This window comes from Elephantulus edwardii, unplaced genomic scaffold, assembly GCF_000299155.1.
Source record: "Elephantulus edwardii isolate Elephantulus edwardi_28Jun2011 unplaced genomic scaffold, EleEdw1.0 scaffold00009, whole genome shotgun sequence".
Classification (NCBI taxonomy): domain Eukaryota; kingdom Metazoa; phylum Chordata; class Mammalia; order Macroscelidea; family Macroscelididae; genus Elephantulus; species Elephantulus edwardii.
In genome coordinates, this window is record NW_006399759.1 from 6,242,940 (window position 1) to 6,270,393 (window position 27,454).

At 51.9% G+C, this 27,454-nt stretch overlaps 2 protein-coding genes across 3 annotated transcripts; both read right to left on the reverse strand.

Annotated features, from left to right (window-relative positions):
• Positions 1–756: 756 nt before the first annotated feature.
• Positions 757–11,155, reverse strand: KHK (ketohexokinase (fructokinase)). 2 transcript variants are annotated; one of them, XM_006880599.1, is made up of 8 exons: positions 11,064–11,155; positions 7,813–7,929; positions 5,338–5,472; positions 3,913–3,985; positions 3,048–3,194; positions 1,202–1,290; positions 916–1,073; positions 757–842 (listed from the first exon to the last, which is right to left on the reverse strand). In XM_006880599.1, exons 1-8 carry the CDS (start codon positions 11,153–11,155, stop codon positions 757–759), a joined length of 897 nt encoding a protein of 298 aa, XP_006880661.1. The 2 variants fall into 2 exon arrangements, with proteins under 2 accessions (XP_006880661.1, XP_006880660.1); XM_006880598.1 differs by lacking the exon at positions 5,338–5,472 and adding an exon at positions 5,657–5,791.
• A 1,301-nt stretch (positions 11,156–12,456) lies between these two features.
• On the reverse strand, positions 12,457–20,108 carry EMILIN1 (elastin microfibril interfacer 1). Its single transcript, XM_006880701.1, has 8 exons — positions 19,939–20,108; positions 18,896–19,021; positions 18,232–18,461; positions 15,046–16,965; positions 14,561–14,677; positions 13,764–13,781; positions 13,469–13,606; positions 12,457–12,794 (listed from the first exon to the last, which is right to left on the reverse strand). Exons 1-8 carry the CDS (start codon positions 20,106–20,108, stop codon positions 12,457–12,459), a joined length of 3,057 nt encoding a protein of 1,018 aa, XP_006880763.1.
• Between the last annotated feature and the right edge of the window lie 7,346 nt (positions 20,109–27,454).

The window sequence follows — 27,454 nt, forward strand, 5'->3', positions numbered from 1 at the left end:
CGTGGAGGAGCTTTCTGAGGCAGAACTATTTGGACTGTAAAGGCCCCACCAAAAGGCTCCCAGCCCAGTGGTTGATTCAGCCAAGTGGACTCCGGCTCCCAGGCTGAGGGAGTGCAGCTTTCTTCACAGCATGGAGTCCAGAAGAGCTTTTTCAGTGTTTGGTCATTTGCAAAGCGTGCTGGGATGCAGGCTGGGGCTGTTGTTGTTAGGTGCCATCAAGTTGACTATGACCCATGGTGACTCTCTGAACAAGAGATCTAAACCCTGCCTTGTCCCGAGCCATCCTCACAATCTCTGTCATGTTCATTGTTAGTCACTGTGTCAGTCTGTCTTGTTGAGGGTCTTCCTCTCTTTCTCTCAGCCTCCACCTTTCCCAGCATAATGTCCTTTTCCAAGGACAGGCCCTTACTGACAACATGTCCGAATATATGAGAAGTTAAACCATCTTTGCCTCTAAGGAGCATTGTGGTTGCACCTCCTCTAAGACAGATACATGGGCAGGGAGGTGGGGTGGTGTAATCTGGGGAAGAATGAAAAAGAGAGAGAAGGAGAGTGAAAGCCTCTGGAGTTCCCAGCCAATGGCTAGACATCAAGAAAGGCAAATGCATTGGTGGGGTGAAGGAGGTTTATTTGTTCTGTGGTTCTGCAGGGTGAGACATGGAGGACAAGGTAGAAGGCAGAGTTCTTGCCACAGGCCACATCTCCGAAGGGAGCAAAGCAGCCCAGATACAGGCTTCCAGGGCTGGGTGGTGAGCCTCACACGATGCCATCGAAGCCCTGCAGGCCACACTTCCTGCCAGCCACCTGGCAGCCAAATCTCAGCGCCTCCTGCATGCTCTTCCCTGAAGGGAGACACAGGCCTGGGTCAGGGGCTGAGGGGGGTTCAGCCCACTCTCCTCCTGCTGGGATACTCACCCTGAGAGAGGCTGAAGATGACCGCGGCATTGAAGGTGTCTCCAGCCCCCAGCGTATCCACCACCCGGGGTGGAGGGAAAGCATCCGAATGCATCAGCCGCCCATCGGGGCCCAGGGCATCGGCGCCCTCCTCAGCCCAGGCACAGACAAGTGTCGCCCTGCAAGCTGTCTGCTTAGCTGGGGTGTTAGCCTATCTCCCCCCACCCCCGAGGGTAGACCTCTAGAATCTAGGATCCCACACTCCTCAAGCCCGAGGGTCCTGCCTGGGATCAATCCCCCAGCTCACCCTTTCCTCACACGGTTGTACAAGCCCCTCAGTGCCTCCGCTGCTGAATGGAACCCCAAGTGCTTGGCCACATCTTTGCTCACAAACACCTGTGGGCAGTGGAAGGGGGATCTCTTACCCTAGTTCCAGCTCTGCCCCTCACCAGCTGTGGCTAGAGTTTCTACTGTATTGTAACAAATCCCCCCTACATGGTGACATAAATCCCAACAAGGCACCTCACTATGCCACGTGAACATACTTTAAAAACCCAAAACAAGTCACAATAGTTTTGGCGTGGGGGGAAGAAAATGTGCAACAATAAATTTTTTTTTTTAAAAATCCAGTCTGTTTTGAATGCGGCCATGCACACAGTGGCATTAAAGTCCTGTCTCCTCCTTTCTGAGGGTAATGCAAGCCGTTAACATGCTTGGCTATGGAGGGTCAGGCTACCTGCTTTCAAAACCCTCTGCAAACCCTATGCAGGTCTACTGACAGATGTGAAGACACCAATGAGAGGAGTCAACTGGATGGAGTCAACTCATTGGACAAGAGTCAACTCATGGCACAGAGAGCAGAGAATTTCCTCACGCTGGGGACCACAAAGGGGCCTTGAGCGCCATCTGGAGGTGAAATCCACCACCAAAAAGTTACACGGCTGGATCTGAGGAGAGTTCTTTTCAGTTGGTCACTCCACACAATTCTGCCCTCCAAGTCTGGTTTCTTCATCGGTCAAACAAAACGATAGAGGCTCCAGGGCTTTCTCGACACTAAATCTTGTTGTTGTTAGGTGCCATAGATTGAACTACGCTTTGTAGAGACCTATGAACAAGAAATCTGAACCTTGGCTCTATCCTGTGCCATTTTCATCCTCTCTGATATACTTCAGCCATTGCCACAGTCACTGTGCCAGTCCACCTTGTTGAGAGTCTTCCTCTCCTTCACTGACCCTCCACCCTTCTATGCATGATGCCCTTCTCAAAGGATTGGCCCTTCCTATCAACATGCCCTAAGCATATAAGAACATGCTTCACCATCCTTGCCTCTAAGGAGAGCCGTGTTTACACTTTCTCCAAGTGTTGTTAGGTGCCATCAAATAGACTCGAACTCAGAGTGACCCTCTGTACAAAGTCCTCTCACTCCCCACCACCCTCAAGCCCACATTGCAGCGTTGTGTCAGTCTATCTCATGAAGTCTTCCACTCTCCACTTTACAAGCAAGGATTCCCTTCTCCAAGGACTGGCGGCCCTGAGGGCATGCCCAAAGTGGAATCACCAAAAGGCATTCTATTTAAACATACCGAAGTCCAGGTTCCACCACTGCCAGTCAAACTTTAAAAAGCAACTTAGAGAGCAGGGCTCAGATAATCAACGCTTTAAATGGTGGGTGCAGAAAGGAGCCAATGGGCAGGGTGGTCTTGCCTCTAACCTGCTTGGGCCAGGATGTCATAATTATCATTCACACTCCACTTACAGCCCAGCCCTGTTTAGATTCACCTTGTGCGTGTTCCCTTCCCACCATCTCCTCACTCCTTAATGGCTGCCACATCTCTCTACCCACTAGTGTACCTCAGAGAGCAATTTGCAGAGGAAAAGACTGAGGTGGCCAAGGGCCCTGCTTGGCCCTGTCAAGGCCTTCTGGCCACCCTTAAACCCTTGTGCCCATACAGAATGGAAAAAGGATATACTCATTGGCCACTGAGGATTCCTGGCTAGACGCCCAATGCTGGGGGTTCTGCCTCTTTGCTCTGCTTTCTCTGATCGGCTCTAATGATACCACCAAACCAAGACTTGATATTCCAGGAGTGGAAAGTAGGACAAGAATGAGCTGCTGTGCCGTATGTGGTGAGGAGGCTGGACGGGGTACTCACCACTTCTCCATAGCCAAACAGCTGGAATATCTCCTCTCGGGGTTTCTCCACTTCCACGGACACCCGGATCTCCTGCTCCCGAGGCTGCGTGGCATTGTGCTGCTCTATCCGCTGCAGCATCTTCACCTGCTCAGATGCATTCCGACCCTGGGGTGGAGCAAGCAGCTCAGGACCAGCTAGCTGGGCCCCACTCAGCTTTTCTAGCTCATTCTTCCTTCATCACTGGAACTCTAGGTGAGGGGGGTGACGGGCCTGAGCAGCTGAGCTAGAACCCCATCCCCAGTGATGAAATTCTAGAGCTGTCCAGCCCTCCCATTTCACCAGTCAGGAGGCTACTGAATTAAAGAGATGTTCTGAAGAACCTACAATTTAATGACAGAACTGGGATTTGAACTCAGGACTTCTGGTTTCCTCCCAGATTCCAAAAGTCCTGTCTTGGAATGAAGGTCCTAGCACCCTTGATTGGGAGCTGGCACAGGCCTGCATTCCTGCTGCCCCAGAGGTCAGCTGTCCTGCAGAGCCAGGTGAATACAAGAGCTGAGGTGGCCAGTGACACAGCAAGCACGGAGCTCTGCCTGGGACCAGCTGCACCTGTATGCAGCTGTGTGAGCCTTGAGTTATGTGCTGCTGAGTGGGAACTGACTCATAGCTGACCCTCCAGTGGGTTTGCAGAGGCAGTAAATCACACATGAGGAGAGCCTCAGTTTCCTCATCTGAAAACACGAGAGAAGACTGGATTGGGATGAGGGAAGTGGGATTCAGTTCTCTCTGAGGTCCATTCTGGTTCAAAGAAACCAAAGGAGGCAGAGCAGTGGGTGGGGCTGGCAGGTTGAGCTGCTCAGAATGCAGGGAGGGCAGGACTTGCCTCAATGTGGATCCACTTAAACCGATTGAGATCAACCTTCTCAAAGTCTTTGGCAGACACATCTGGCAGGTTCCTGTGCCATGAGATGGATAGAGAAAAGGGCACGGTGAGGTCAGCCAGGGCCAGGATCTCTACTGGCACCTGGGGCCCTCTGCCTGGTGCAGCCTGCAGCATAGCAGGAAGCTGGTCTCCAGCCCCTGAGTCTTGGGCTCAGCTCCAGGACAAGCCCTGTCCTAAGCTAAATTCCTAACCATTTCTCACCCCACTCAGGTCCTTCAAGACAGGGAGCTGAAGACATTTTGTTATAGGCTGCCTCTTCCAGTCAGACAGGTGATCTTTTATTTCAGACAGATTATCCAAGGACTCACTGAGCCCTGGTAAATGGGAAAGAGCCAGTGTCTTCTGTGCCTTGGAGACCACAACTCCCAGAATGCTCTAGGAGTATCAGAGCATACATTTCCCAGGATTCTCCTTTCTAGCAGAACACCAGCTCCTAGGATGCCGTGACAAAGTGACTGGCCACAATGCCCTGAGCTTGGATCTGACCCTACTCACTTTTAGCATCTGAACGTCAGTTTGCCTGTGGCGCTCACCACTGGCCTGAGTTTGGTAGGCAGTGTTGCAACCTCAGGCCAAGGTTGGCAGGTAGCCCTTAATGGGGTACCTGGTGTGTACCTGGTTGGTTCTCACTCACTGAAGGATTCTAGTGGTCAACGGTGCGCCTTTCGGGTTAGCAGGGCAACCTGGTACAGACTATGCCATCAGAGTTCTCAGTAGACTAAAATCTCAGGTTCTTCACAGGAGGCTGGGGGAGATGAGAACAGTCTAGACCCATAGGGTCTCTCCCCAGCAACTCGAGACCCTGGGAGGATCTCCCAGCAGACAACTCTAATCTGTTAACTCAACAGATTTCTTTCCCTCCCCTTCAGCAACATCAGCAAATTGCGTGTGGAGTATCAGGTCTGGCTTCATCATTCTGGGGCATTTGAGAGACACAACTCCTTAGAACACTCATATCCCAGCTCCCTGATGCCAGGCTGCAGGCATGGGAATCCCTGTGGATCCGCTGGACCATGAGATAGTGTGACCCACATACCCACCCACTCTGTCCCCCAAGAACAGTTTTCCCCATACCTGCCCCCAGACTGCTGATTGGCTAATCACTGAAGAATCAAGACATAAATTACCATTTTGCCCACTCATGGCACCAGAAAAAAGCCAAGTGGCCAGGTAGAGCAAAGCCCATCACTTCCCACTTCACTTCGACCCTAATTGATAACAATTCTGAAATCAGCGAACACTTGTGTGTGGGGGGCAATTTCTAGTACAGAGACTGCAGAGGGTGGGCAGTCAGGATGCCGGTGGTGGCCAATGACGCTGTGAACTGATTAGTGGGCTGTGGCAGGATGAGGCCAGGGGCCTTACGTGTCGTAGAGCAAAATGGTACGGGAGCCACTGGAGTTGTTGACGATGCAGCATGAGCAGGGGGTCTCCCCCTTGCTTTGCCAGGACACCTGGGACACGTCCACGCCCCTCCGCCTGAAGTCAGCCACTAGGTAACTTGGAGGGGGAGCCCGAGGCGGGGAAAGGGCAAGGAGACACAGATTAGAGCCTGTGAGGGGCCTCAACCTCTCCTCGCAGTGGGAGTGGGGGTGCTGGCCGACGTGAGGTCGTGGAGAGAGGAAGACTCCTGAAAGTTAGCGGTGGCGGCGGCAGCTGGAAAGGCGCACACAGGCGTACAAACCTGTAGGCGTGCAGGATGGTGCGGCTGCCATTGGTCTCGTTGACGATGACCGTGGAGATGGGGATGGAGCCCGTGGTCTGAAAGACCGTGTAGCGGAGGTCCACGGAATAACGGCGCAGATCTTCCAGGACAAAACTGCCGAGCGGAGTAACCCAGGGGAATGTGCAGTTCGACCGGGGTTGTGGGGACTGGAGCAGAGCTAGTGAGGCCATTAAGGGCCATGGAAGCACAGGTGCAGGGGAAGGCTAGCAGGGACCTGGAAGTTACAGGGCTGGCCTGGAAGGGGCGAAGATGTGCAAAGGGGCAGGAATGCAGGGGCAGAGCCTGGAGCTGGGTGAGGAAGATACCAGGGGGCGTTCCTCTGGGACCTGACTGAGAACACCCGCCGTGACCCCATCCCCAGGCCAACTCAGGGTGGAAAGTATTGGCTCCAGTTCATAAAGCCAGATCACGGCAGCCCTAGGGCTGAGGCCCTGCTACCTGTTTGAATTAAGCAGATAGGGGCACTGTGGCCTGGATGAGTTTTATGCAAGGCCCAAGCAGAATTAATAATTAATCACGTAGGTGGTTATACTTTGCCCCCCAGCTGCCCTCTGTGTGTGCATTCTCACACAGTCCTCTGTGAAGTCCCCTCCAGATTTCCAGCTAAGATTCACTGCATACCTACACTGCCTCTGTGATGCCCCATCACCAAATGGGACTGCTCTCCCACAGCAAAGCTAGCCCTCCAGGGCAGTTCAAAGCTCCAAGCATCTGAATATGGGTTTGGATGTCCAGGACTCCCACAATCCTTTCCAATCAGAGTCAGCAGGGGGCATGCCCTCCAGAAGACTATGCCCTCAGGGAAACAAGGAGACCCTTTCTGGAAAAGACAAAGGGTGTCCTGTGCCCTGGGGTGGGCTCAGCAGTCTCAGCAATCATCCTAGCTGTTCCCACTGTGGCTGGACTCCAAGTTAAGTAATACCATTGCTGGACAGTCCAGATATTTATGCAGGTGGTACAACTCATCTTACTCTTCAGAGATCCTTTAAATAACAGGCTCCCCAGAACACTACATACAGAGTGTTATTTTCCAGATAAATTTTGACACCAGAGAACTTAACATACTATGGTGGTGGTAGTTGTGCCAATGAGTCGAGTACGAACTCATCATGACCCTATGAACAACAGATCTGAACCCTGTCCTATCTTGTTGAACAAATTAGGGGAGAATTCTGAATGATCACCTGTCAGCACAGCTGCCACATAAAAGAGGGTCCACTGCACTAACCACCAAATTTGGTCTCCTGTGGAAGCAGAAAGGGGCTGCTTAACCAAGTGACCAGTTGCTGGCCTAGATTGCTGGTCTGCTTGGTGCCAGTTCATCAAGGTGAGGGGTTCTCTGTGGCTCAGGTGCTGGGCTCCAGCAGCAGTCCCCATCAGACTGGGGTACAAAGGGTTGTGCTTCACACACCAGCACGCTGGCAGGCTGCCCATGCCCACAGTGGGCAAAGTGTGGGCCTCACCTCCCGATAAGTGCCTGCTGAATCCGCAGGGTCAAAGGGCTCTTGGGTCCTTGCCACAGCCATCATGGAGAAGGTGCGTGGCTGCCCGTGGGCTGTGGCCCCATCAGCCAGTAACCTGGACTCCTGGCTCCTGGGACCAGCTTTAGCACGTGGCTTTGGGATGCTCTTGGTCAAAGAGCCTACGGTGAACAATGAGGATGTTTCCACCAGCCCTGCCCCCTGCACTGAGAAATAAACTGTGGGCAGGTCCCCAGAGGGCCCCTGGATGCTGGACATCCCTGAGGGAGGGGCTGGTACAGTGTGTCCCTAACTGCCTCCTGGCTCAAGCACAGTGGGATAAGGGACTGAAGAAGGGCAAAGTCAAATCCACTGCAGAGTCTGTAGGAAGCAAGGAAGGAGAAGGGAGGAAGCTTAAGCGGGTTCCAGAGAGTGGCCGCGGAAATGAGCTGTGGAAATGAAACCTTAACAGAAGCACCATTAACACCTGAACAGTAGATAAGGGTCAGGGATCCCGGGACTCCGCCCTACCCACTGCCACCCATTTTTTGTGGCCACCCATTTCCATCACCCACTTTCTCAGAGTGAAGACGTCCTCTATACCCCCACCCACATCCTCTAGTGGGCCTCCCCTGTCCCTCCTCCTTGACTCACTCGGCAACGTGGCCAGGGGCCAGCGAGCCCATAAAGGCACAGGGGGCCCCCAGTAGGGAGAGAACGGTGCAGGAGTTGGATGCATTGCCACCACGCTGCCATCTCTGAGACAGGCACCTGCAAAGCACAGGAGGGTCACTGCAGGCCCAGGAGCCTGATCTCACAAAGCATAAAAATCCCCTGCAGAAGGCATCTGGGGCAGCTGAGGTTCAGAGGAGGGAAGTGGCTTGACTGAGGGCCCAGTTTGTGTCCCCAGACCAGGCGAAACGTAGGCTCACAATGATTCCTTTCTGTCCTTAAAGGCATTGGACAACACCAGGAAACCACTCAATCAAGCTCATCACAATTTGAAGGCCCCAGTACCTCTCTTTGATGATCATCTCTTTGGTTTATAATGGCCCACTTTCTCCCAGTCAGAATGATTCCCTCTTGGCTATACCCATAGTCTCCTCCTGTATCTGAGGGCCTCAGAGATCAAGACCTCTTCTCAAAGCTGTCATATGCAGACCTGTTCCTATTTTAGTAACACTGACACCCAAAGGGAGCTGGAAACAACAATGCCTGCAGGTTAAAATGAACGGGACAAAGCAGCTCTTGAGTGGGGATCATTTCAGAGGCAAGGGGTAACTTCTGAGAGGTCAAAGGCTAAAAGATTATTAGATGAAATCAGTTGTTCTCCATCTTTAGTGAAATCTAACCAAAGGGAACTAACACACCTAACTGTCCTCATTGGCAACAAAACCAATCACACAGAGAGCATTTTCATGATTTTGCCTTTGTACTCTGATAAAATTGTGGAGTAAATACTGCAGGCTTTGTTTCTACGTTGTTAATTTTTTTAAGAATTGTGGCAGCTTACAATAAGAGAGGTAGGTACCAAAGAATCATTAACTCAAAAAACAATGAACTAAAATTAGGATAAGGAACTCAAAACTTCACCTTCACAGTGCACGAATGATTGAACTGAATTGCAATTACGATGTTATAAAACAAAATGCACACAAATCTTCAATTGAAAAAGCAACCATGATTTGTAAACTTTCCCTCAAATTAAAAAGCAAACAAACAAAAATTCACCCGAGGTTCCTTTCAACCTTGGGAAAGCAGGAACACAATTTCATCACAAAGGAAGCATCATTTTCCAAGCGACGACCTTTGGCGATACTTTCAAGCAAGCAAGGAAAGAGTAACAGCTAGAAATCCAACTCCTGCTAGTTCACACCAAGAGCTAATGATAACGTTGGTAGCGGAACCCGGGTTTTCTGACTTCCCAAACCACTGCTATTTACTCTGCACTTTCTTAGACTGCTAACTGAAAGGTCAGTGGTTTGAATCCACCGGGTGCTCCATGGAAGAAAGATCTAGCAGTTTGCTTTTTTAAGGAAACCCTAAGGGACACTCTAATCTGAGTTGGAACTGGTTCAACAGCGGTGGGCTTGTTCTAATGACAATAATTAGGCCCTGGCTTTGATGAGATCTTCCAGAAAAGGTATGTATGGAACTTGACACAGTGGAAATCTTTCAAGCCGTACTGATACTCAACTCCCTGTGCAGAAATGCTGAGCAAAGGATGAGGATGGCTTTGTCAGGCTTCACCTCTCAGCCTGGCATCCGGAAAACGGGGATTATTCCTCATAAGTCTGACCGAAGTCCAAGTAGCAGCCCATTAGATGTCCCGACCAGTCCTGGAATACAGACCCCTTGGGGCAGATGGGACAAGATGAAAGCTGGGCTGAGTGGGATAGCAGCATGACAGAGAAGGTCCTACAGACAAACAAAGCTACTCTGCATCCCCCAGGTGGGAGGGCATGGAGAACAGTGGGCGTGTGGGAAAGGTTGCTTCCGAGAAGTGTCTAACTTAGCACCCAGTGTCAGGGCGGAATTCAGCAGGATGTGCTTATTCTAACATCCTGACGTAATTAAGCTCAATGAGAATGAGACTTCATCTCTAATAAAAAGAGGCCCTCTAGTATCTCTAGTCTTTGGGGAACCTATGGCCCTGGAGTTTTTACTGGTATCCTTAGCATAAGTCTAGCTCACTCCTCACTGCGACCTGTGTCCCAAGGCTGGCCTGACACAGAAGCACGTCCTCATGTCCCTGCTGCCCTGGCAGGAGGCCCTAAGGTTTGGCAAACAAAGTAATCTCAAAGGGTCATTGCCAGCAGACAGGCAAAATGCAAAAGGAGCTGGGAGTGCAGGACACGAATAAGGGGCTGGAGTCCTGGGAGGGGAGGCAGGAGATCTGGGTTAGAATTGAGATTAAGAGCATCATTGAATTTCTTGCACTCTTTAGCTTCCTCATCTACAAAAACGTTTTTACTGATCTTTATATGCTTCCTTGGTCCTGAGGTGAGGGAAGGATATGATCATGACTGCTTTTAAAGGCACAAGGGGTCCCAGTCTCCCTCTTCAATTAGCCTCACTGCTGCCAGGTACTGTGGTGTCTTGTTCGAGAACACGTAAAGTGTTTTTTTATCCAGTTCTTGGCTTAGAGAACTGACAGTAGAGCAGCTGTCCTCCTGAGGACTCTAAGTGCTTCTATACTGCACCAAGAGAAAGCCACAGAGCCTACTGCACAAAAATCCTGCATGGACAGTGACCGAGAGCAAATGCAAGCACCAGCAAACAACTGTCGGACTTCTACCAGCCAAGCAAGAAAGATGCTTGCCACTGTGTTGCCAGCAACCTCTAGGAAAGGACTTCTGGTAAACCTGATGAAGTTACTATCAGGAAAGAGCGTGTCATCTGCCATGCATTGGATCAATCCAAACCTTGAGCTTTTTAAAGTTGAAATTCCAATACTATGGTTTTAAATGTCCTCTGAACAATCTTAATTGCACATACCTCTTACTGTGAGCTCACATTCTTTTCTTATAAGTGGGTAATATAAACATTTAGCCTTAACTATTTATAATGAACTAGAAGTCTTGGTGTCAAAAAATCAATGGTCCTGACTTTACTTGCTGCATGTCTTTGGATGAATCACTTTTCCCTTCAACCTGTCTAGATGTTTATCAGTAAAAAGGAGATGAAACCTGACAAAATCCCAGGGCTGAAATAGAATTGGCTAAGACAATGCTATTCAAAGTTTGCTGCTTATTAAATCCTTAAAATTCTTTGTTTCCTCTTCACTCTTGTTGAATGTCCATGGGCATGCAGCTCTCAAAACTGGACTCTGTGGCCTCTGTGACTAGGCACGTACGCAGGGCTGCAGTGTCCCCTGGGCTCTACAAGGGGCCCGCCGCCCCTACCTGCTGTCTGCGTCCTCCTCTGGGTACTTGTCCACCACATTGATGATGTCCAGCACCACTAGCCCCACGCACAGGATCTGCTTCTCTTCCATGAGGCTGTTTCCGGAGCCTTCTGTTCTATAGGCTGACGGGTTGCCTCCCCAGCTCTGCCTCTTATCCCAGGGAATTGATTCCCCGCTCTGCTGGGTGCCCTGGCTCCTCCTCCACGTCTGGAGAGCTCCGCCTCTAAGGAGCTCCTGCAGGAGCGAGGGGTGCGATATGTGGAGTGCAGGGAATGCAGGGACCTGGCCTCCGACGCACACCTAGGCCTGGGAGCGCAGATCCCCGAGTCTGAGTCCCCAGCCTCCCCTTACAGCAGGTTGTCAGGCCCTGCAGCTGGCCAATCTTCCCACTTCTTGGCCTCAGTTTCCTCACTTGTCGAACAGACTCGGAACCAAAGTCAACCTACATAAAACAGGCTAGGCAATCTCATTAGTACAGAGAAATTTCAATAAATAATCGCCACTAGCTCTGCCCTTTCCTCCACCCTTGTCTGACACTTGCAACTCACCACCCAGAAGGTAGATTCCTGCCCCGGCAAAACAAGTAGCCGCGGGAGCGATAGCTGATGTCCCGCCCCGTTCCCGAGGCCCAGCCAATCGCAGCCCAGCTCAGGCCTGGCCTCGAAGCAGCGGGAGTTCACGAGGTGGGGGGGGAGGGGCGGGCCACGGCCACGTGACGGGAGACGCCGAGAGCGGCGCCACAGTCGGAGCTCCCAGCGCCTCCTGCGGACACCGGCAAAACTGCATGACCGAGCGTCGGTCCCACCGGAGCTCTAATCCCGACAGCACCTCACCGCCCAGGAGCCGAGCGCCGGGGGAGGAGCCAAGTCGAGGCTGAACCCCCGGCGCCCCTCCATCCCTTATGTCTACTCCTGAAAATACACTGGAACCGAATAACTTTCTTAAATTTGTTTTGAATTTTTTTTTTATAAAAACAAAATGTCTTTATTCCTGAATAGTTTAGTATGGCGGTGGGGTCTTGCGCCTCCTCCAAAGAGCCCTGGAGCCCAGAGAACCCATCTGAGGATTAGTTGGGGGAGTGAGGGGTGCAAGGACCGGCTCCTCGTTAGTTTAGACATCGTTAGTCTAGACCTCGCTCTGGACGGGACGGTAATCACTCCAAATCTTGGTGATAGCCCCAAAGTCTATAGGGAGGACCCCAGAGTCCCACCCGCAGCATGCCCGGGCTCAGCCTGCTGGGCACCTGCACCAGCGACTGGGAGCCGACAGGCCCCTTCCCGAGGATGCATGCATCTTAGACGGTGCCAGTCACAGGCAGGCACCAGGGGACCCGCCACTCCCGCTGGCTCTTTAGCCCCAAACCCTCCGGCTAGTAAGTCTCAGCCGTCGGTTTACTCCTGTTCGAGCTCCAGGTCCCCGTAGAGCAGGGCTCCGCTGAAGATGGTGAGCGGCTCCTCGGAGTGCGCCAGTTGCCCCATGACCAGGTCGATGCAGACGGTGTCCCCGGCCTGCAGCGGCAGGATGAGGCTGAAGACGCCCAGCGCGCCCGGGCTAGGCTGGCTCTCGGCCACCGGCTTGTTCTCCAGGCCCTCGGGCTCGTAGCCCCCGGAGTCGATGCGCGCCACGCCCAGGTTGGAGCGCGACAGCACGGCTTCCACCTTCTCGTGCCGGTGCCCGGTCAACACAGCGCTCAGCAAGTAGCGTCCGGCCAGCGGCGCCGTGAACACGCCTGGGCACAGGGACCAGGGAGAGCAGTCAGGAGGGGAGACAGACCGCGGGGGGGCCCACTGAGAACTCCCAGCCTAGGGAGGGAACTTTGAACTCTTTTCTTAGAAAATGTAGGCTCTATAGAGCTGGAGATTTTATCTGTTTTGTTCTGTGTTGCAATTTTAGTGCTTAAAATATTGCGTTAAGAGGTGTTGTTGTGTACTGACCCATAGCTGACCCTCCAGCGGGTCCTCAAAGGCAATTCATCACATATGAGACTGCCCTTCTTTCTTCACTAGTGCAGCTGGTGGATTCAAACTGCTTACCTTTGGGTTGCCAGTGCAACTCCTTACCGCTAGGCTCCCTATAGTAATGTTGTTGTTGCTGTTTGGTGCCGTCGGGTCGTAGACGACTCATAGAGACCCTATGAACGAACGGCCTGAGCACCCCTATAGTAATAGGAACCCCTTAATAAAGATTTTGTCAAATGAATAACTGACTACTTCTTCTTTCCTCTCTACCCTCAACCTAAGTGTGGTGAGAATGAATAAATGAAGGAAGAAAGGAATAGAGTGTCTCCCCAAAACACAGGGTGTAAAGATACACATTGTCTGAAGAGGCAATAATGACACCCATCATCACCACATAGCCTCACCCGGTCCATACTTGCCCTGCCCAGCCTCCTTCCAGGCTTACCAGTTTCTGGATCATAGTAGCCTCCATCGTTGACCAAGACCCTGTCGAAGGGGACTGTGCCTGGTTCCGAGCGAGGCAAACTCAGGGCAGCTGAAAAAGCCACCCGGGGCAGAGAGACTGCCGGTGCTCCCTCTACACCTGGTGGGGACACAGTGGATGTTAGGGTGGGTGTTCTGTGCAGAGCTGCCTAGGCCCTTCCCCTGCTGGCTCTCTGCCCTCTTGCTGCCTGAAGCCTGCACCCTCCAGCCCCTCATTCAGGTTCTACCTCTCCTGGGGTGTGAGGAGAAAAACTTACCCTGTTCACCTTGGGGACCTGTGGAGAGAAAGCAGAGAGAGAGAACGGTGAGCAGCAAAGCAGCTCTAAGTCATTAAGCAAACATCTGCTGAGTCCCAGCTGCTATGCTGACAGCTGTGAAGATTTGAAAGCAGGTATGGGATATGGAAAAAAGTAGGGATAGGTAAGGCCCATGTTGTACAAGAGCTGGGACATAAGCCCTTAGCCTCCACCTTCCACAGCCCAGACAGTCCTTGTAAGCTTGGCCTCAGTCTTCAGTATAGTCAATATATCGATTACTGACTGTCCGAGCTCCTCATCACTTTCCTCCCACTATCAGCCGTGTACCTGTTGCCACTGCACTAATTCTGACTCATAGTGATCCAATTGGACAGAGTAGAAACCAGAGGGTTTCCAAGGCCCTAAATCTTTAGGGAAACAGACTGCTGTATTATTTTCCTGAGAAGCAGTCAAGTGTTTAACCACTGTGCCACCAGTGCTCCTTATCAGCATGTATATGAAAAATCCACAGCTCTCCAGTCAATTTTGACACACAACCACACTGGAGGACACAGTAGAATTCCCCCCCCCCCTTTGTAAGCCTGTACATTATTACAGAAGCAGACGGCCTCATCTTCCTCATGTGGAGTGGCTGGTCAATTACAAGGGCTGACTTTTTGGTAGACAGTTGAGTACTTTAACCACTGTGCCACCAACAATATAGGATCTTAATTCATCACCCCTTTTCTCCCTTCTCTGGCAGGTTCAAGGTGGAATATCAGGCCTGGGACCTCCCATGAATGTCTCAGCCTACGTACCTGGTGGTCCAGCAGGTCCCTCCTGTCCATCTTTGCCTGGACGTCCTGGGGGTCCAGCTGGGCCTGGAGGCCCCTGCATCCCAGGAGGCCCTGGGGGTCCAACCTCACCTGCTGGTCCTGGAGTGAAACAACTATGCTGAAAACCATAAAGAGTCAAGGAAAGTGGTGGCTTTATGCAGAGGGGAGGGATGAAACAGAAGGGCGATTGTAGGTTGGTGGGGAGCTAGGGATACACAATGGCCATGCTGGATACCTGGCAGAGCAACATGCCACCTCTACCCACAGGCCAACTAGAGCAGTCAGAGGGAGGATAGGGAGCTGGGAACCTTGGATGATCTTTTATAGGGAAAATAGTCACCCCTGGGACATAGGTTAGAGCTACAAGCAGGGTGGGCAAGGCAAAGGAATAGATGCCATCACAGTAAGCTGTTGGGGGTGAGGAGAGGAGAAAGGGGTTCCCCCCATGCTTTCTCTAGCCCCCTCACCAGTGAGATCTGCCAGGCTGAGCTGGTGCAGCTGCTCCTCCAGGAGCAGCAGGGAGCTGTTGAGGGCACCGAGCCGTCTGCCCAGGCCCGCCTGCCCTCCCAGCAGCTTCTCCAGGAGGGCCGCCTGTGTCTGGCTGGTGCTGTTGGTTTCCCGAAGCCCAGCCCAGAGCCCAGCTACATGCTTTGAGAGGCCCTCTCGAAGGCCCTGCAGACCCCCTGCCACAGTGTCCAACCTTTCACAGACTCCCTCAAGACGGCCCAACCTGCCCTCTAGGCTAGGGCACTGGCCAGCCTGTGGCTGTCCCTCTTCCAGGCCTCGGAAGCGCTCCTCACTCTCTGTGGCATGCTCTGTGGCCTCCTGTTGTAGCCTGTTAATCTCAGAGATGATGCGGTCTTTGGTGGCTCCCAGGTCAGCCAGATCGGCACCCTGGCCCTCCACAGTGGCCTGGAGTTCATGCAGCGAGTCATTGAGAGAGCTGAAGGTGAGAATGACCTCAGAGAGCTCTCCTTGTAGGGCCTGCAGAGCTGAACCGGAGCTGCCCCCAAACACGCTGAAGCCATCCAGTGGCCCTCGGCTCGGTCCCCCAACACCTGGGCCAGCCCCAGGGCCCCGTGGGGGTAGCAGGGGACAGGAGCAGCGCTCCACACCATCCCGAAGGCGGCCCAGCTCCTCCTGGACACCGCCGCAGGCCCCACAGCCTTCCTCCCCACGGGCCTGCAGCAGACTCTCCAGCTGGCCCAGGCGAGTAGCTGTGAGATTGAGCTGCAGCGCAAACTCTGCAGCTGTCACATCCTGGGCATCCACTCGATCCTGGAGCCGGCCCATGGCCCCTTGTAAATCCTCCAGCATGACCTGCCTGGCCTCACCGGCTGCTGTCACCTTGTTCAGGCTTGAGCCCACCAGCTGCAGCTGCCCTTCGCTGTCCAGCACCCTGCGCTCCAAGGCACTGATGATCTTGCTCAACTGGGAGTCCTGCTCCGCAGAGGCCCCAGAGCAGAGCTGTCCACAAGCCTGCACAGCCCCTGCCACCTGTTCTTCCAGCAGATCCAGCCGCTCACCCATCTCCCCACTCACATTAGCCAGCAGCCCCTCCAGCTTCTCTAGTTGGCCCCGGGCAGCAGGCAGCCAATGGCTCAGGCCTCCAGGAGCCCCAGGCCAGCCCAATTCCTGGTTCTCTGAAGAGCCCAGGGTGGAGTTGAATCGGTCCTCCAGGCGAGTGAGGCGAGAGGCTAAGCTGGTGTAACCTGGTGGGTAGCCCCCCTGCCCAGCTGCTCCTCCTAGCTCAGTGCCCCGACGGCCACTCAGCACTGTCACTGAGCCTGACACAACATCCAGCCTCCGCTCCAGTTCTGCCAGTCGCCGGCCCAGCTCCGGAGGGCAACATTCCTGAGAGGGCCTGCGGCTCAGGGCCCCGGCCAGCTGTCGCTGCCTCTCCTCCACCGAGGCCAGCAGTTTCTCCAGCCCTCGAAGCCGCTCCCGCTCTTCCTGCTGCTGCCGACGGAAGCCATCCAACCCTGTCAGGCACACAGAGCAGGACTCCTGCACACGCCGCTCCAGCTCCCGAAGCAGCTCCTCGCTCTGGCCAGGAGAGGCCGGGGCTGAGTCCAGGGTGCTGCTGCCCCCCCCACCACCACCATGATGGTTGTTGAGATGACCCAGCTCCTGGTCATGGGTGGAGACACGGTTGTCCAGGAGCTGCAGCTGGTGCTGGATCTCATTTAGTGTTTCATGCACGCCAGGCCGGGCGGCCGCGTCTGCTGGCTGCTGCCTCCCATTGAAGGCTGTCTCCACAGCCTTCTGGACATCTTCTGCCAAGCGCCCACTCAGTCCCTGTAAGGTCCCCCGAAGGCCTTGCAGCTCCTTTGTTAGGCTCTGCACCTGCTCCTCCAGCTGCTGCACTTTCTCTGACTCCCGCGGACCTAGCAGAGAGGAGAAGGCATAAGGCAGGCTGGTCGTCAGAGCTCACTGCCCATTTCTGGGTCTGGAACTCCACAACCCTCACCTGCTCACCCAGCTCCATCAGGAGGACAGAGGTCCTAGGTTGAATTTCCCTTCGCAATTTAGCTGAGCAATTTGGGCAAGAAAAGAAGGCTGGAAACTCCATCTACTGAATGTCACCAGATCAAATTTGGTGATGACTGTGAGCACTTCCCAGATTATACATCAGGCGGAGAAAGATGAGTAATAATAGGTAACGGGTCATGGATTACAAGTTGAATAAGCAGCAGAACCAAGTTTTTAAGCTCAGGACACCTGTCTGACCTCCCAGGCCATGTCCTTTCCACTGTACACCAACCTCAACTGCTGATGATTGGATTCTGACTCAAGTCACAGGAATCTTGAAGACAGTGTGGAACTGCCTTCTTGAGGTCGTCAAAGCTGTGATGTTTTAAAACAGCGACTGCCTCATCTCTGAGGAGCAGCTGGCCGATGTGAATGATCAACTGTTCAGTTAGCAGCACATGCTTATTCCACCAAGCCACCAGGGCTCCTCCACTATGCACAGTGTCACTTAACTTTTTGGAAACTATTTCTTCACCTGCAAAATGGGACCAACACTCACTATCTGTCTTCTGTCATGAGGCTGCCAAGAGGAGAGAAATGGGACCGTGATAGAGGCACTTTGGACACCTCAATAGTGGCTATCCTGGGGCAGCATTCTCTACGACACTGTGGGGACCAACAAGAGGCTCCACAGCGAGCCTGTCGGGCTCTTGCCGGCTGGTGAGAGAGGCAGTTGGAGGGCCTCCCTCCATAAGTGGTCACGGTTATCTCCCTGGCTGGGAACCCCAGCACATCCGGAGCACCAGGAACACTCACAGGGGAAGGCTAGCCATGGGGACTGCTGCATGCTGGGACCTGCAGTCTCCACAGGCCGGAGGGACCTGGGACCTGTAGTCAGTTGCAGTGCATGCTAGGACTTGTAGTCTCTCAGTTGTCTCTCCCTACGGACCAAGATTCTCAAAGGAATTCCCTCTTCCTCCCTCAGCAGTTTCCAGAAAGGGCGCATCTCAGCCACAAGTGGGCATGTGTGAGCACATCTCATACACACACTCAGCGCCCTCATTAGCTTGCTTTCTTCCCTCAGACCTAGCGCAGTCTGTGGTTTTACCTCAGCAGCCTGGCCGCACATATTCCACCCAGGACGGTCTCCCGCTTTTCTCCCCAGCAGCTCCCATACTCACCTTCTCCCCCGAGTCCACTGAGGTGGCTGCCTGCACTGGAGCCAGAGAGGTTAGGGCGGACGGGCCGGGGCCGAGGGCGAGGTGTAGGAGGTGTAGGAGGTGCAGGACCCAGCGCTGGGGCAGGACCCTCACTACAGTCATCGCCCCCATAACCCTGACAGCACCGCCACTCCATATCTGTCACTGTCTTGTAGGCCACCCGATAGCGGGGACGGACGAAGCTGCGGTACCTGGGAGAAGGAGAAGGAAAAGGAGGCCTCTATTTCTCCCTGTGCCATCAGTGACCCTGGCCCCTGTCCTCAGAGATGAGGTCTACGGAGCAAGGCCTGTCCCTCAGATTAGGTCTCCCTTAGTCTCCAGTATGACAGCTGTCAGCTTATTGACCAAGAGCCAATCTCTGCTCTTACTCCCCTTACCCCACACAGGAACCTTGAGCTCCTCTCTGAGGCTGACGCTAGCTTGGACATGTCAATCTCCCAGTCCAGAGAAGGCATCTGGGCCTATCCCACCAGCCAAAATGTTGTCTCAGCATCTCCTCAAAATAGCTCTGACCATGGCTTTCCTGGTCTTCTGCAAATTTTCTGGCTTTATACACCTTCTAGTTCTTAGCTAGCCCCCACCAAGTGCCCAATGACCCACCCATTTCCTAACAAAGGGCGCTCACATGATGGTGCGGGGACATTGGGACTGGCCCCAGCCACATGGCTGGTAGTCGGGCTTGACAAACGTCTCCACTCCATCCTCAAGGACACAGCTCACTGTCCGGGTCACCACGTAGGCACACCAGTTCCTGTAGACACAATGCCACCTGAGTCCATGGACCAGAAGAGGCCTCCAGGGCTACCAGAAGGGCTGAGTGAGTGTCATCAGATAAAGGTCCCTAGGGGACCAGTGAGAGGTGGGGCTCTGGCAGGAACAGCTCCCCTCCGTTTTCCTGTGTGCCAGGAGCAGATAAAGACTTTTCAAGATGGGAGAGGCGCAAACTGGAAAACCACAATCACAGAGAAATTAGCCTTCATAGCTGTGGGTGTCCAAGGAGCCTCTGAATTCACACCTTCATTCTCCATTTCTGGCCTTTTCTTAATCCCCACTTTGGCATGCTCTGCGAGGGTCAGACAGCCAGGCCCCTGGGGATGATCCCCTAGGTGGTGGCATCCACCCGTCCCTCAGGGAGATGACATAGAGTGGGCCACAGTCCAGCTAAGGGTTAAGGAGAAAACAAGCCATTGATGCGCCCTGCCTCCCCTGGGGCTAACAGTCACACACACTTGTCCCATTCATGCTGGCCTCTGATCTGTGTCCCGCTGGGAAGCAGGAGTGGTGTCAGAATTATGGATTGTTTGGATGAGGCCAAGGAAGCCCTTGAGAAAGACAAAAACGGCTGTCTGAGAATCCTGAGCTGGAGAGCATCAGGCAGCCCTCAGGAAGGCCTGGCCCACGCTCCTTAGGGGGATTTCTAAACTGCAGGCCCCCTGGGGAGACATGAGAGCTGACCCATCATGGAAGCAGATCCAATTACGGGTCCTTAGAAGCAGACCCAAGAAGGTGGGCGTGTGAGAAGCTACTAGATGGATAGTCTTTCCTCTCTCTCCTCTCCCTTGCATGAGGCGATAACTTAAGGGAGGGTCGTCAGAGTGGTGACCAGCATGCCCACCTTCCCGCCAGCCCTTCCCACCTCCCTCAAGCCTGGGACTGAGGTCCCCTTACCTGTGTCTGCTTGCAGGCCGAGTGGCGCTCTGGGCTTGGGGCCCCCCTGGGCTGAGAGCCCCGCCACCCCCAGTGTACAGGCTGTAGCCACGAGGAGAGTAGCTGGCCGCCCCGGCAGAGGCGGTCAGCAGACAGCAGAGGTAGCAGCTCCAGAGGGCGCTGGGGGCCATGGTGGGGGCACTCCTTGTCGGGGGGCTCTCAGTGGCACATCCCTACCCGGCGGCTGGCGTGTCTGCCCAGTCCTCGGGGATGCCGCGGCTCCGCAGGACACAGCGAGAGGGTCCCCGGCTTCCTGCCTTCGGTCCCCAGCCACACGCCTCCTCCTTGGCTGCCTGGTCTGACCCCTCTCCCCCTCCTCTTTCCTCCTCAGGCTCCCGTCTGTCCCTCCCTCGGTTCCTTCCGCTCTCCTCTTCTCCACTTCTGAGGGGAGTTTGTTCTCCGTGCCCCTGGCCTCCTGAGCCTGGTCCCTGCCCCTCTCGGATGCTGCTTCCTGGGCCCCAACCCCTGGGCCCCAGCTGCCTCTTCTTGGGTCTCCAGGTTCTTTCCCCCCTGATGACAGAATCCTGGGGGTGACAGGGCTTTGCCCCTGTGGCTATTCAGAGGTGCAAAGGGTGGCTGTGGGGCGGGCCCTGGCCTCCCGCCTCCCTCTCTAGCTCACTCCCCTCCCTTCCCCCCTGTCTGGCTGGCGGTCCAGCCTTCCCCTCCCCTCCCACCTCTCCAACCATCGTGCGCCACATCTGCTTCTTGTTAACTCCGGGAAAGAGAGGGAGGAAAAAAAAAAAAAGGAAAAACAGAGAAATGTGGAGTTGCCGCCGGGCTTGGGGCCAGCCTCTCAGATGGGCCACATGGAACCAGGGCCAGAGCTGGGGAGGAGGCCTGGACTGGTGGGGCAGATAGGGAATAGGAGTTGGAGTTTCAACTCTCCAGAGGCCTAGGACAGGTCCCGTCTGGGAAAGAGGGCCTGGAAGAGGGACCAACGGAAGGATTGGAAAGAAGACAGTGAGTTTGTTGAGGGTCTGTAGGCATCACTCACCATCTAGTCCCACTGATGCCTTTTATAGATGAGGAAATTGATCGGAATAGGAAAGTGACTAGTCCCAGATGATACAGCAAGTCCAGATTAAGGCTCAGATTAGAATCTGAAAACCCACATCATTGATCTGGAAGAAAGAGGAAAGCAGGCTCTCATGGCAAGGGAGGAAAAAGAATAAAGGACTTTGTTAAGGCAAATAGGAAATTCAGAGAGTATAGAAGAGGAAGCAAGGACTCTGAACAGGGGCACAAACTTCTGTCCAGTCTTCTGGACAAGAGGAGAATATCCAACTAAAAGGGTCAAAAGACTATGGGTTCAGGCTGGCTTTGGTGAAGAAGGGCTGGGTTAGAGGTAAATGTGGACCTATCTGTATAGCACCTTATGTGATCCAAGCCATAGTCTTATCAATTGCTTGCTATGCATTTGAAAGTTGGACGTGACTAAAAATGACAGAAGAATTGATGCCTTTGAATTGTGCTATTGGAAAAGAGTACTGAATATCCCATGGACTACCAAAACAACAGATCTATCTTGAAGAAAATGAAACTAAGGTGCTCCTTAGAAGTCAGGACAGTGAAACTCCTCACACACTGAATATTTTGTTAGGAGGGGGCTGTCCTTGGAGAAGGACATCATGCTTGGGATGGTGGAGGGTCAGCGTAAGAGAAGAAGACCCTTAACTAGATGGATTGACACAGTGACTGTAGCAATGAGCTTAAGTGTGTCAAAGATGATAAGGAGGCAAAGGATAGGGCAGGTTTCAGATAAGTTGTTCATAGGATTGCTATGAATTGTACTCAACAGCACGTAACAATAACATATAGCACCGAAGGAAGTTGCTCTCTACCTGCACCCAAATCTGTAGCAGGTACAGGACTCAGTCATATTCAGTTAATTAGCCTGATCTCAAAGCTCTCTGATGGGTGCCAGAATCTCTTAATTTATTTGCTCATCACCATCTGGTGCTCAGTTCCATGTCTGAGAGCAGAATCTACCTGTGTGGCAGGAGACATGGGAGAGAGAAGCTGGAATTCTAGACAGAAAGGGAAAAGGGAAGACTGTATGCCAAAGCGCCACACATGTAGAGGTGACCTGGCAGGAAAAGCAAATGAGACTCAGCCGCTGTCCACTACAGAGTGGCAGAGGCTGTTGTGGAAACAAGCACCAAAATAGAGAACATAGGCAGGATTAGCTGACACCAGAGGGCCAGGCCCAATGGGTAAGTATTCTAGCAAGGAAGGGGAAGGTAGCTGGCTCCTGGGGATAGTAAGAGAAAAATTGTTGGAACAGATAGGAGTTGAGCAGTGTCAGGAAAGAAAAAAAAAGAAAGCGAAGAACAGAAGAGAGGGAGAGATGTCAAGTCTGAAATGGGCCACTTGGGTTTCCTCATCTGTAACATGGTGATAATAATAAAGAAAAAAACCTACCGCTTTTGAAGATGAAGTATAAACATTATAAATGCATATGAAGCATTTCTAACAGTGCCTAGCATATAAGAACTTAATAAATATTAGCTCATATTTGTGTCATGAACCAATGGGACAAAGTAGATTGTGGATATATTATGGAGAAGCTTAAATGCATGGTTAAGAGCTTGGGTTATAAGTTTTGAGTAGGAGAATCTATTCATGTAGAGAAAGAAGGAATGATCAGTTAAGAGCAAGGGGCGGGGTGGGTCCTGGCTTTTCCCTAATCATGATTACAAACATGGGCAGATCCCATAATTCTTCTGGACATCAGTTTTCTTATATGAGGAAAGGGCTTTCTGTTGTCCAAGGTCCCTTGAAAATTCTCTGTTGCGATGTGATACTGTCTCAGGCTCTGGTGGTGGTGGTGCCCATGCAAAGGACAAGACAGCTGTAACTCTTTTGGTAACTGCCTCTGTGATGAGGGGCGAGATGGAGGCAAACACCAGAGAAGACTACAGGGTTTGAGCCAGGTTGGGAAAGTACAGAAGCAGATAGTATGGAAACAGGTTTTAGGGAAAAAGGCATAACCTTAGTTTAGACAGACAAATAAGAACAACATATCCCAGTGGAAACAAATGTCTAAGGGAAGATTTATAAATATGGGATCTTGATTCTGGGAACCATCTTCAGGGGCAAGAGTTGGAAGGCCATGGGAACAAATGCCACCAAATCTTCCATGTGACTCTGAGTGTTCTCTCTCTGAAGTCCTATGATTCAGAATGGGACCCTGATGGCTGGAATAAATGTCAGAAAGGCAGAACTATGAAAGTAAAGGCTGGAACAGAAGTGCACAGCTGCACCTTAGAGGTCTGAAGATCAGCACACAGGTAGACTTAGGGGAAATGATCCCAGGAAATTCTAGGGTCAAAGGAGTTGGCAGGAAGATTCCAGCTTTATCCTTAGTGTCTGCCTCAGTGCTCAGCCCTGGCAGGAAGTCAGTCCACTTCCCCTCCATATTGCCCTGTTGCTGTGGGGTTTCCTTCCCTGTTCTCTTCTGTTTCTCCCTTCAGGAAGCTTCTGGCAACCTGCAAAGACATCTGAGGCATCTTGTTACTGTCTGGTTGTCCCTGTTCCCTGTTCTGGTTCCTAGGCTTTTAAAAAAGTCTGTTGTATGTTTAAGATGTGTCAAGTAAAAAAATGTTAGTTTTGAAGTATATTTGCAGTAAGTTGAGTTTCATTTGATCTTATAATTAGGATCAAAAGCCAACAAATGGACATGAACATCTGTGAGATAGCAAATAACCGAGTGTCTCGGGAATTCACTGGGGAGGACAATTCCCCCTGCTGTCCTTGTGGACAATCAGGCTGCAAAGGAGGTGAAGGCTGGACAGAACGTGGTGGTGATGGTGCTGATGTTGGCAGGCAGCCCCAAATGTCCAGACAAGAGAGTTTCTGAGACCAAAAAAGGCTAACTCTCTGGGGCACTAGGGCAAGATCTATTTTATAACCTTTCCAAAATGGAGAATTTCCAAGGGTTTAGTGCCAGTGGAAAGAGCTCCAGTGGTGTATTCAGTAGGAGGTTGTGCTGACTCAAAGGCAGTGCCTTTCGGGCAGTTCTGATGCACCAGCAGCTCTGAGGCAGAGAGATGGGCTGTTTCCTCTTGTGCAATTTACAGCGTCCAAAAACCCACTAGAGAGTCAGCCATCAACTTGATAACAATGAGATAAAAATGAGTGCTTGATGGAAGCACTCATGTGTTGGGCTGCTCAATGAAAGGCCACCAGTTTGAATTCATCAGATGTTTCATGGTGGGGGGGGATTAAAAAGATAAAGCCTTAGAAAAGTTAAAGATTAAATTTTTTTTTAAAAGATTACAATTTAAAGCCTCAGAAAATGATGGAGGCTTGCTATGAGAGGGAATAAATTCTATGGCAGCAGTGGGTTGGATTTTGATAGTACCAGTAGGATTAGACACAATAGGCAACTAATTCATTCATTCAACCACCACTGAGCAATGAGCTCATGTGCCCAAGGTCAGATTAGCTAGGCATACCAGCAAAACCGAACACTTTATGGCTGTCTGACAGCCTATGTCAGAGGTATGAATTGAGTTGAGCATCGGAGTCATGGCAAACCAGATGAGAATTTAAGCTTGTGGGGTTTTAAGCAAAAGTCTACTTTCCCCCAACACAACCCTTCTCTTAGCAGTAGACCTCCTTGGACTCAGGCAGTCCCCCTTCTTCCATGTCTTGTTGCTTTTTCACTCCTGAGTCTAATCCTGGCCGCATGTCTTCTCCTTGAATATATTTACACTATCACAGATTCTAGGGAGCTCTGGTGGCTTAGTAGTAAAGAATTGCACTATCATTACAAAGGTATGCAGTTCGAAGCTCCAGCTGCTCTGGGGAAGAAAGATTGGCCGTTTCCTCCAATGTGATTTACTGCCTCTGAAAACCTGCTAGAGAGTCAGCTATGGGTTGGTTCCACGTTGATGGTAAATACCTACAATAGATCATGTATTCTGGTCAAGTGCCCCCCTAATTCTTTTTTTTTAATTAGTTTATTAAAGAGACACCATTTTTCGTTTAGCCTTCTGACTTTGTACTTGTGCCTCCAGTACTTTCACAACATTTTCTGCTCCTTAATAAGGAAAGCATGCTTGATCCTGACATGGACACACACAGCAACATGGAGCTACCACAAGCTCTGCTGACATGTTTTGTTTTTTTGTTTGTTTTTGACAACCTTCTGAGAACTGTAGGTCTCACAGCAGTCTTAGACTCTTAGTTGGCCTGTCCACACACCACATGCAGATTTTGGTGCTTTCCCAACCCTCTTGGTTTAAAGGTAAACAACTCTATTACCAGGGGTCATGACAGCCTAGTTTTGTTAGAGGCTGTGTTGTAGGACAGACTACGAAGGTAGGTCAGACGTTGGACCATTTTGAATGCCTGTCTGTAGTGTCTCCAGAAAAGCCCTCCACCTAAATTCTGTGCCCCACATTGCCTGTCTCACTTTCCACTCAAGCTTTTTTCAAGCTTCTATAGTTTTCACTGAGTTTAGTCTTTGAGTTCAGTCTCAGAGGCAAGTTTTACATTTCAGTTCCTCTAGGCACTGGGTCAAACTATCCATTCAAGGCTGATAAATACTCGCTGACCTAGGACTAGGAAGCCCTGGGAAGTGAAGAATATTTCTGGATGCTTCTAAAATAAACTCTTTCTCTCTGTCCCTGACCCTAGGATAACCTGTTTTGTTGTCAGGGGCTGTCAAATCAGTTCCAATTCACAGTGACAACAGAATAAAGCACTGAATCATCTTCACAATTGTTTCTGTTTTAGTCTATTATTGTAGTCACCATGTCAATCCATGTTGTGGAGGGTCTTCCTCTATTTCAATGACCCTCTACTTTGCCAATATGATGTTTTTGGATCCAGGGACCTATCCCTTCTGATAATACATCCAATGTGCATGATACGATGAAGTTTTGGCATTCTCATTTCTGTTGAGTCCACCACTTGACATGGAATGTGGAAAAAGAGGAACCAGTGACATTTGGATTCTCTGGCTCAAACTAGTAGTAGAGTGTTGGTAAAATCAATTAGCTACATTCTGGGACTCAGTTTTTTAATAAAGCAACCTTAAAGGCACCACTGGAGCTCTGCCAGTCTAGAATCCTCTGCATCTGGATCAACTGATTTCAGGTGCAAACCTTTGGACTTCCAAAACTAGAGTCTGAAGCACTTCGAAGCCTTCCCTAGTGTCATGTGAAGTCTAGAAATTCTGCTTTTCAGGGTCAGTCTTGAGGTTAGAGGTTTTTTGTCCGGCTTTTTTTTTTTTTTTAACAAGAGGTAAGTCTAGTTCTTATTTGACAATAGACCTAAGTGTCTGGTTAGGCTTGGCCTGCTTTCAAACTTTCAGGAGACATGAAGCATAATGATGTATAATCTTTTAAGACCTAGACCTTCATTTTCCCAGAGCTGAGTTGGGAACAGACTGCTCTCTGAGGGAAGTGTGAGGGGAGTACATGTCTGGGGTTTCACTGATGTTATGTGGAGGGATGGTGAGCTTGGGATTTTAAATAGAAAACTTCTGGGAAATATTGGGTAGGGGAAGGGGGTAAGATAGGGAAAGCCAGGGGAAATAGAGATTACTGACGGCAGAAGACAGAGTTGAAGAGATTACTGAAGGCAAAGCATGGTTAGGCTGGAGCATAGAAAACAAAGAGCTGTTGGTTCCTATTGAGCAGCTCTCAGTTCAAGTTAGGGTACTTCCAGTTCAGTTTGTATACAGGCGGGCATGTTGGTCCCCAGGTCCACAGCAGCTTCTGTAGAGTTTTCTTTGGCTCAGAGAAGCTGAGGCGTCCCCTGAGCCCTGCCTGCGGCCCCCCCCCCAAAAAAAAGCAACTGGCTTCCATTACTCCTGACAGCTCCAGAGCAACAGCCCAACCCCCTAGCCCCAGCCTGGCTCTGTGCCGTTCCCTTTTATGGTGAAGCTGAGGGAAAGCTAGAAGGAGGGAGATTGTTCTCACTGAGCAGAAGGTTGTGGAACCCCTAGGGTGTCATGTCACTGCCCTCGCCAGAGCCCCTCAGAAAATCTACCCACTGCCACATCTCCGTCGTCAGCCACCCACTCTGCCCTGAACCGGGGCCTCCTCTTGCTTGTCCCAACCCTTGCCCCCCTCCTTCACATCCGGGGGGTGATTTCCCACTTGGCCAAAGTCCCACGGTTTAGGTTTTGATTCCCGAAGGGTCCGCCCTATTTCCGACACCCACCTCCAAAAGCTGGATGGGAGGGCTATATCGGGTAAGGCAGCCAGATAAACCAATTACTGAACTTCGTCAGTCCTGGAGCAGAAAGGTAGCCCCAGCCTAGTCCCCAAGCTGCACCGCATCCCACCCCCACTCTCGCCGGCCCCGGCCCGGGGTGGGGACCGTGTGTGCAGGGCCCAAAGGAAGCACCTGGCTGGGCAGGGCCGGGAAGCGAGAGATGAGCAGCACTGCGGGGGGCCAGGGCAGGAAAGGGGAGGTCGGAGCCTAGGGGTCATCAAGCTGAGTCGCTAGGCTGGCCCCGTCA